General features: G+C 46.6%; 1 protein-coding gene across 2 annotated transcripts in view; it reads left to right on the top strand.

The window, feature by feature from the left end:
• Positions 1–10,400, top strand: part of LOC144729406 (insulin-like growth factor 2 mRNA-binding protein 3-B) — a 99,342-nt gene that overhangs the window by 83,135 nt on the left and 5,807 nt on the right. For both annotated transcript variants that reach the window (XM_078609675.1, XM_078609682.1), the window contains 3 exons: positions 1,810–1,884; positions 2,383–2,514; positions 9,645–9,758. In XM_078609675.1, the coding sequence (XP_078465801.1) occupies positions 1,810–1,884; positions 2,383–2,514; positions 9,645–9,758 (321 nt within the window). The remainder of the gene's footprint in view (positions 1–1,809; positions 1,885–2,382; positions 2,515–9,644; positions 9,759–10,400) is intronic.

The raw sequence follows: 10,400 nt of genomic DNA on the forward strand, positions 1-10,400 counted from the left end.
CGGTTGGCAGACTTACACGAGTATTAGTCACAGGATCTTGAGCAATTGATGACGGATCAGCCATGCATATAGATTGATTTCATACATCCGTGTAATCACGATTGTAATTTTGATAGACGCAAGATGTTTCCCAGTTAAATATATTTAGTTTTATCCCAAAAAAAATCGGCAATTTTCTCCAAAGTAACAGATTGTCGTAAAGTCACGGGCTCAATATGAAAACGTCAAACAATTAAACTTATTAATGTTTCTTTTATTTGTAAACAATTGTAAAAAAATCGGTAAATACAGTTTGTTCTAGAAATGTTTTGTGTTGGTTTTAGGCCCCAGCTAAAACGTTTAAAGTATTTAATCATGTTTACTTCATGCTTTTAACAAGTAGCAGAGGTCAGTGGAGTTTGATGTGGGTGATTTTATGTACATTACATATGAGGGCACATGCAAGAGTAAGGTAGATGACAAAGACAAAGATCTTTCATATAGCCTACACAGGCTGAATTTGTCTGTAATAAGGTAGGGCACTGATAAGGGGTTGACAGGTATATGGGTCCTGCCAAGTTTTCGCAGTCGGGGGGAGCGACGGTTGCTCTGCAGATTCCAATTGAGTTCTTTGCGGTGTCATTTAAAAAATAAGTAATATTTGAAAATACTTTTTTTTAAACACGCTTTAATAAAATGTACCGTACTAGTAATGGAAGAACGCCACGACTCCAAGAAGTGGCCCCGAAGCTTGCCATAACGTAAGGGGCCGTTGTGATTTACAGCCAACGTGAGTTGAGCGTGGACAATTAGACCCAAGCCGAAACATAAGATACAAAAAGATTGCTTAAAAAAATATATATGTTATTTTTAATGATAGAATATAGTATTGTCATCAGTATGACATACGTATACCAAGTCTACAGTCGATACCACATTGGGAAGTGGGTTAAAATTGAGTTACAAGATTTGAGGATACGACAACAGACAGAGTTGAGGATACAACAGACAGAGTGAGTTAAATAAAAGCGTGTGAAAAGAAATCGGGCAAACTTGAACCGTGAGATTTGGCACACAACGGCGGCCCCTGTTGCGAATGACATCACGGGACGCTTGAACGTCCGCTGTGAAGCAGGCTAGGGGGGTGTATGTTTCATGCTCGGTACGCACACTGCAGCGTTAACCAGACCGGCCGCTGGAGCCCCCGAGCGGCAAACCTCCGTGTCGAGTGGCGAAAACGCCCCGCCGCTGAGCCGTGCCACCGCCCAGTTGTGTGAATGGTACTCGTACTCTTAGGTTTTTTCGGTAAAGTCACTTAGGTAAAAAATAAAATTAAAATTAATAAAAGTATTAATAGAAATAAAATAAAATGTAATTTTATTTTATTTCTATTAATACTTTTAATAGAAAATTACATTTTATTTTATTTCTATTAATACTTTTATTAATTTTAATTTTATTTTTTACCTAAGTGACTTTACCGAAAAAACCTAAGAGTAAAATGTAATTTTATTTTATAATAAAAATTTTTTTTACTTATTTTATTTTATTCCTATTAATACTTTTATTAATTTTATTTTCTACCTACGTGACTTTACCGAAAAAACCTAAGAGTACGAATCCTTGCAGTCACGAAAGCTTCAAATCTACAATTAATGTGTGAATGGTGTTGATGCTGAGCCATGTACTTTGGCGGTATCTGGCACGCAGGAAAGCTTGTTTCTGCTCCTTCATGTTTCTTGCCCAATGGACACTTCTCCGTCACGAAAGATGCGCGCCGGGCTGCACTGTTGCGACTTGCGCCGTGTGTGGCCCCCGTCTTCTCCGCAGATTGCGCCTCCTGAAACGCCTGACGCCAAGGAGAGAATGGTCACCATTACTGGCCCTGCTGAAGCACAGTTCAAGGTGAGAGTAACCCCTGGTGGACATGCCCATTACTTCGGCATTGAAATGATAATAAAAAAAGGAAATTTTTACTAAATATGATTAAGTTTTTTTCATATTTAATGTGCGTTTTTCACCATAACACCAAGAACTCGAGAGATAATTACATTCATGGTACGTTGCAATAGCAATCACCTGCTCCATGTATTATAATTATACACAAGGCTATTGCTTATAAATGGTACCGTGTTATTCGGTGAGGGGAGGACATTGTGTGGGCACTGATTGTGGGGTTCAGGATCAGAGTTAATCGCATTTTGATCCACCGCTCTAAAGCCAACACCCACCCAACGTTCAAAACGGTGGTTTGTGCTAATTTACACCACTGATCTCTGGGTAACAGTCGAACTCCGATCTCCACATCGCCGTGCAAAAATGTGACGAAGGATATGGCAAGCTTCGCAGCATCCTGGACGGCGTGTCACCCGTGCGCTCGTTGTTGGCTGTGTGCATCTCCAGGCCCAGGGCAGAATTTATGGGAAATTAAAAGAAGAGAATTTCTACAACCCCAAGGAAGAAGTGAAGCTGGAGGCCCACATCAAGGTCCCATCGGCCGCTGCCGGCAGGGTCATCGGCAAGGGAGGGCGAACGGTACGATTACAACACCGCTGAGCAGGCCGCGCCGGTCATGCTGACACACTCGCAGATGAATAGATACAGGGTGTCCCAAAAAAGAACGTTGAATGGTTTTATTGTTCTTCAAGATACTGACGTAAAATGTATATGAATACATGTGATAGACTTATAAGTTTTTGTTATGGCATTGATTCGATTTTCTCGAATATCTAATCAATATAATTCAGCATTCAGCCTCCGAGAAAACATTTTCCAACACAGCTGTAGAGATGGATGATGACACAGCATCAACAATATTATGTTTAAGTTTCATGATCCCTTGGTTTGCTAGTGTAGACTTTACTTAAAAAAAAAACTCCAGAGATAAAAATCTAATTGGTGTGAAGTTGGGTAAATGGGTGGACTTGTCTTGTCACCATATCAGAAAATGGAGTTTATTCTGAAAACAGAATGTACCAATAAATATTCACAAAAAACTAAAACTTATACGTCTAATGCATATATTCATACTAGATTTAGCGCTTTCGTAACTGCAGGAATTACTCTTTGGTTCGTTCGGTAAAGTCACATAGAAAGAGAAAATAATAAATTAAATACTAGCATACGACGTTTCGATTGCAACACAAGCAATCATCATCAGGTACAAACGAAAGAGGAAACAAAATCTAGTTAACTTAGAAATATAATGCAATACAACACAGAGAGTCGGCTAACATAACAGTCAACACCCTACCTGGTTGATTACGTTCTTCCAAAGATTGCTAAATTTAACACATTCCTGCGGAGGGAGCTGGTAGGAACGTTGGGTTGCTCGGTCAATGGCCAGGGTCAATGGCGCCATGGTGTATTCCGCAAATATGGCCGACTGTGAGGGCGGGCACAAGCCGGCGTGAGTAGGTTAAACGTTGAATTTTATAAGGGCACCACGGGGTGACCAACCTCTCCCCACCCAGCCCCTCCCCACCCACCCACCCAGCCCCACCCTCCCCTCCCCATCCAGCCCCTCCCTGCACGACGGACGGACACAATAATCCCCTGTGGGCTGGTGCAACCAGGAGGTTCCTACCAGTAAGAGAGAGATTAAACACAGAACCGGAGACACACAAACAGGACACACAAGCAGAGAGAAATTACACAGAGACACACAGAGAGAGACAAACACATAGGCACACACATCAAATGTACGCCAGTATCTAATAACTATATATAAAAACCAGTCCTGTAGTGTGGCTGAGGTTCACTAGCCACGTGTGGATTTTTTTCTCTCAGAATTTCATCACTTTGGCTGCTTTTATGAAAAGATAATACAAAGTGATGTTGAGAAGACAAGCACTTCCACTTAACACGTGGAACACATTCTTGTAGTCGTAATGCTCTGTTATTTCAGGACCGTTCTCACAAGCACTTTTGCATGCTATAATAACATTTTCATATTCTATGGTTCTTTCGATAAAGTCACGTAGATAGAACAAATTATAACAATAAAATAATAAAAATGAAAATAAAGTGAATAAAAAATATTTTTATAATGTTTTATTCACTTTATTTTTATTATTGTTAATATTTGTATTACTTTTTTTCGCTTTATTTTAATTTTTATTATTTTATTGTTAATATTTGTATTATTTTTATTCACTTTATTTAAAATTTTATTATTTTATTGTTAATTCTTGTATTATTTTTTATTCACTTTATTTTAATTTGTATTACTTTATTGTTATTTTTTCTATCTACGTGACTTTACCGAAAGAACCATAGAATATTAATCCCTGCAGTCACGAAAGTTTTAAGTCAAAATTATAATAACATTGTTAAGGTTGTGATGCACTGTTGGGTTTTTTTTTATCGCGTTCCGGTTCATCATGGTTCTGCAGTCTGTCCTGCAGCTTCTCATCCTTGCAACCTTTTCTCACTGCAAACAAGCCAGGCGTTATTCTATTAACTCTTGCAGTCTGTACGAACACATGATACAATAGTGTTAACTGTTTTGAGGCATTTTGCCTTTCTGTGTTTTGCATTTTTCTATTAATTCGTTTGTTAATTATCTTAATACGCACATGAGAGTCAATTGATATCTCTTTAGATGGGAATGTGTGTATAAGTGTTGCCTCGGCACAGTTGCCTGTGGGTTGTCGGTTTTTCTTCCCATTCCGCTCCGATGATGTACGTATTCATCATCAAAAGGAACCGCAAAGGGAAAAAAAATACTCCATCGCTACCGAGACTCCCACAAGGCCATGCGGGAGGGCGTGTGGCACAGTTTGTCACCAGCTGTAATAGAGTGTGGTCGTGTCGCTGCAGTTCTCTGCGGCGAATACAATGTCTTTAAAAACAGCAGCGCTACGCCTCTCTACATCAAATTTGCGCTAACCGCTTGCGCTTTCCAAGATTCCAACGGTCAACGGGTCACCCACCCTGCAACTTTCAGTCAACTCGTAACGGGAGAAAAGGTTTATTTTTACAATTTACTTGGAGACTGATTTGGAATATTGAGCTCTCGTTGTAAATGTTCTTTCGTACACATTTGTAGGTGACTATGTCCTTGGGGAAATTTGCTCCGAAACTTTTCCAGAAGGCTCTAGGAATTGAATCGTCACTTGTTCCATTCAAACTGTCCTCATGGCAAGCCCACCACACCAACTGCTAAGGCTGCCTCCACACTAAAATGTAAATGCAATTTATTTCAAAGTGCAGTGTTTGGTCCAGTTGACATATGGAATTGCTGTCATAATCACTTTGCGTGTACAAGGTCATTTTTATTTAGAATGTCCCCAGTTTTTGGATACCACTTTTGCTGCCCATTGGACTCGTCTGATATCGGTGGAATTAAACAGGTGTGATCGTCAACTGCATCAGAACGTCAACACGCTGATGCGCATAGCTCCTTCGTGAATGGAAAATTAAAAGACACGTCACAGAAGTGCAATTGTGGCCATACAACCTAAACTACGGACCATGCGGTAAACCACTGCAGCCTGCGCTCCTTCAACAGAGGAGGAACAGCAAAAACTGCACCAACTCCGCTCTCCTGAAGCCCTCTTGACTTGGCCAGCAACAGAACTCGACGTTTAGCTCCTGAACCATATTGCCATCATTAGCCGTGGCCAGAAAAACAACCGAATGTAATGCCCTCTAATAAACTAACACTATGATGGCACCTCTGGCACATATGTAGTGACATAAGAAGGGAGGGGCTGCTGAGGGCTCTGGGATCCCAGGCGAGTCCAGACGCTTAAGCCTCTGGGCGCCAGGTGCTGGGTTCCCAGGGGGTCCAGACGCTTAAGCCTCTGGGCGCCAGGCGTTGGGTTCCCAGGGGGTCCAGACGCTTAAGCCTCTGGGTGCCAGGTGTTGGGTTCCCAGGCGCTTAAGCCTTTTGGCCCCACCCCTCGTTGGACCAGGCATTAAAGGAGAGCTCCCTGGACGATCGGGGCCCAGTTGTAACTCAAGACCCAAGACCCACGACCAGCCATCTGAAGACCCTGGGATGCTGTGAGAGCCAGCGCTGGGACTCTGGAACTCCCGACTCTACGACCTTGTGAGGGCGAGTTCCGGAGCGTAGCCAGAGTAGAGTATCTAGGCTGTGTAGCTAGGCTGTGTACCTAGGCTGTAACAGAGTATCAGGACTGTTGGAGAGTTGGAGTACTGTTGGAGAGTTGGAGTGTTGAATCGTAATAAAGAAGTTACATCTACAAGTGTCTGCGGAACCCGTTACCTTTGGCGTCAGAAGTGGCTATGGAGACAAGAAGTAAGCCACGTACCTTCAGTCCTGACGGCGATGAAGAGGAGCAAGCAGCGATGGGGCGGCCAACACCGGCCGACAGCGACGCTGCACCGCCGGCTGAACAGCTGTCTGCTCCGCCGACCGTCCCCTCTCCAGCGTCGGGAGCAGCGATGGAGGAGGCGCTGCTTCGCCTCACTGAGCTGCTCCACGCCACCGTCTCCATCCTGGACGACATGCGTCGCTCACAGGCGGAGACAGGAGGGAGAGAGGCGGGGCAGCGGCCGCGCCATTCCGCCGGCTCCCACACAAAGATGGCAGCCGTTCCCGCCGCAAATACATCCGGGTGTGTCGTCACTTCTGCCGGGGGAGCAATGACCGCTGGGAGCGACGTCGCTTCCGGGCCCAGCGTGGGCCAACCCGACGACGCCGCGTCATCAGCGCTGCGTCCCTCACCGCCGGGTGACAGCTGTTTGCAACCTAGCAACGCCGCGTCATCAGTGCTGCGACCTTCACTGCCGGACGACAGCTGGCTTCAACCTAGCATTTTGCGTCATCAGCGCTGCGACCGGACAGTGAGGGCGCCATTCTTACTGTAATCAGCGCCGGGGCCAGCACATCGACCGACACGCAGGTCGCCGCCTTTGCTGCTCTGGCCAAAGGTTGGAGGTCGGGAGACCAGGCCCATGACACTTCGTACATTTACGCGCTCTGGATTAATGATTTTTTTGTTGACATTTTCTTCGTTGTCGTCGGGGAGTCGTGACTGTTGTTGGGTAAACTGTGTGGAGCTTCGCTCGTGAGTGTTGTCAATGTGTGTGCGAAACTTTGCTTGTGATTGTTAACAATGCATGATTTGTATTGAGCTTTGTTCGTGATTGTTAATGTATAGCTTGTGCTGTCATTGTTAACGATGTATATACTGTATGGGGCATTTATCTTGAGATGGTGACAATGGCCCAGCGGGTGTTTCATGTCTAACACGAGATTTGTGGTCCCGTCATGCTATGGCTGACGGCTTGACCTGACAGCCCGGAGATAGAGACACTCCGTGGCATGTCTAGCCTAGTGGGCTGTGTGCTCACATGGCTCAGAGAGTGTGGTCCCGTCATGCTATGGCTGACGGCTTGACCTGACAGCCCAGAGATAGAGACACTCCGTGGCATGTCTAGCCTAGTGGGCTGTGTGCTCACATGGCTCGGAGAGTGTGGTCCCGTCATGCTATGGCTGACGGCTTGACCTGACAGCCCGGAGATTGAAACACTCCGTGGCATGTCTAGCCTAGTGGGCTGTGCGCTCACATGGCTCGGAGAGTGTGGTCCCGTCATGGAATCGCTGACGGCTTGACCTGACGGCCCGGAGGTTGAGACCCTCCGTGGTGCGTCTGGAGCAGTAGGCTCGCCCTGACGGCCCGGAGATTGAAACACTCCGAGGCGCGTTGAAACAGTGGGCTGGAGATTCGTGGTGTTCAGGTGTAGTTTTCCCGTTACGTTGGGACTGTATCCCTCAGTTGTTAGGGTGCATGTTGTGCAGGGAGTGAACGATGGGTCGTCTCACATCGGTCGGTACAGCTATATGCTGCGATGCGAGTCTTGGAGAGAGATTGGGTCTCAGCTCGGTCGGTACAGCTATATGCTGCGATGCGAGTCTTGGAGAGAGATTGGGTCTCAGCTCGGTCGGTACAGCTATATGCTGCGATGCGAGTCTTGGAGAGAGACTGGGTTGAAGCCCCCCCGATATGGCCGACGTGCGCGGTTTTAGGATGGAGACGCCACGTTGGAAAGGCGGGGGGTGCTAACGGTTGACATGTAATGTCGGTGGTGGTCCTCATTGAGGGCTGCTGGGACGCAAGCACGGGATGCCTTTTGGAGATGCGGTTCGCGCGTGCGGCCACCATTTCTGGGCAGGAGCAGGCAGATTTATTTTGTTTGTGTCATGTAAATTTTATATATATATTTTTTAAAATGTAGATACTGGAGCAGCCCTGAAGTGCGACTTCTTTGCCCAGTACACGGGTCGGCCCTGAAGTACGACTTCTCGACCCGGGACGTAGACAGACGTCCGGATAAGTGTGTGTAGAGGGGTGATAGACATGTTGGTCTTCGCCTTCTCTCCACCTGACGGATGGGAGGCTGGCAGGATGGTGTGGAACCCTGCCATCCATGCGGTGGTTGTGCATCCAACGCGTCAGAATCTGTATATTTGTTGTTGTTAATTCCCCGTTTTCTATGCGGATCCCGAGGAGGGCTAGGTGTGCCGCGGGTCGTTTGTTCACGTGTCATTGCTTCACCTTTTTGTTGATTGATGCTTGTATATAGTGTAAAGTTGTACAGGTTGGTTATGGTATTTATGGTTGCTTTCTTGTTCTCTTTTCTTTTCCTGTTGAGGCTCGCGTATTTTTTTTTTCTCTCTCTCCCTTTCGTTAATTTAAACTTTCTAATTATTGACAGCCGGGACGGCTAGAGGCTACGTAGAGAGGGGTAATGTAGTGACATAAGAAGGGAGGGGCTGCTGAGGGCTCTGGGATCCCAGGCGAGTCCAGACGCTTAAGCCTCTGGGCGCCAGGTGCTGGGTTCCCAGGGGGTCCAGACGCTTAAGCCTCTGGGCGCCAGGCGTTGGGTTCCCAGGGGGTCCAGACGCTTAAGCCTCTGGGTGCCAGGTGTTGGGTTCCCAGGCGCTTAAGCCTTTTGGCCCCACCCCTCGTTGGACCAGGCATAAAAGGAGAGCTCCCTGGACGATCGGGGCCCAGTTGTAACTCAAGACCCAAGACCCACGACCAGCCATCTGAAGACCCTGGGATGCTGTGAGAGCCAGCGCTGGGACTCTGGAACTCCCGACTCTACGACCTTGTGAGGGCGAGTTCCGGAGCGTAGCCAGAGTAGAGTATCTAGGCTGTGTAGCTAGGCTGTGTAGCTAGGCTGTGTACCTAGGCTGTAACAGAGTATCAGGACTGTTGGAGAGTTGGAGTACTGTTGGAGAGTTGGAGTGTTGAATCGTAATAAAGAAGTTACATCTACAAGTGTCTGCGGAACCCGTTACACATATACACAGCACATGAGCCGACTTTATGTCATCCAGCCAGGCGGTGCTTGTGACAAAGCACTCAACTCACCAGTTTGTTGTCTTTCCCCACACCTTAGATTAGCACGGTTAGCTACGTACGGTGCGAATTAAATTCAACATACATGCGCAAGAATAGAGATCAGTGTGAAATTCTAGATTTGAAGCTTTCGTGACTGCAAGGATTCATACTCTTAGTTCTTTCGGTAAAGTCACGTAGGTAAAAAATGAAATTAAAATTAATAAGAAATAAAATAAAAATCACGACGTTTCGGAGGCAACACAAGTCTCCGTCATCAGGTGTGAAAGCGGTATCGGTCATCCCCCTGCACCCCTCCCCCATCCCGTCCCATCTCGTCTCGTCCAGGTCAACGAGCTGCAGAACCTGACGAGTGCCGAGGTGGTCGTGCCGCGGGACCAGGCGCCTGACGATGATGACCAAGTTGTCGTCAAAATCATCGGGCATTTCTTCGCCAGTCAGGTACAGCTGCCGCTGTGTGTGGTGCCTCTTTGCGCTGCTCACCTTGTCAGCCGCACTTAGTCTGGTGGATCGCCAAGATGTCGTGTGTTGGGGCCACCCACCACCCCTGCATGGCTACGAAGGTGGCTGTGAAGGTGGCTGTGAAGGTGGCTGAGAGGTGACCACGAGGTGACCACGAGGTGACATTGAGGTGACCAGATGGTGACTACAGTATGGCCAGAGAGATTGCGGGACCATGTTATAGATCTTTGAGCATTGTTACTGGATAAAATTAGTTGTTATCCAGGTACTACAATTCCCCCCCACCCACATGTAAAATAATCACTAAGGAATTAGCCAAGGATCTCAATGTATTTTCTGATTTGGTTGCAACACGATTCATGTGGACAGATCGCAACACTGCAGCATTTCTAAAACCCGTAGACTTACCTGTTTCATGGAATTCGGCGACCCCGTGGCCTACGATGCCTGGGTCCTCCGCTTGCTCTCGCCAGGGCTGCATTGTTCTTACACATTTTACAAAACAAGCGAAGTCAAGTCCTTCAAGGCCGGCAGAAAACCTCTTCAGACTTCCACATCTACTGACCGCGGCGTTTCACCGCTTTCTTACGCAGCGACGGCGAGTGACTCGGGGGTTAAACT

The sequence above is a fragment of the Lampetra planeri genome, chromosome 2, assembly GCF_965212315.1.
Source record: "Lampetra planeri chromosome 2, kcLamPlan1.2.h2, whole genome shotgun sequence".
NCBI lineage: Eukaryota > Metazoa > Chordata > Hyperoartia > Petromyzontiformes > Petromyzontidae > Lampetra > Lampetra planeri.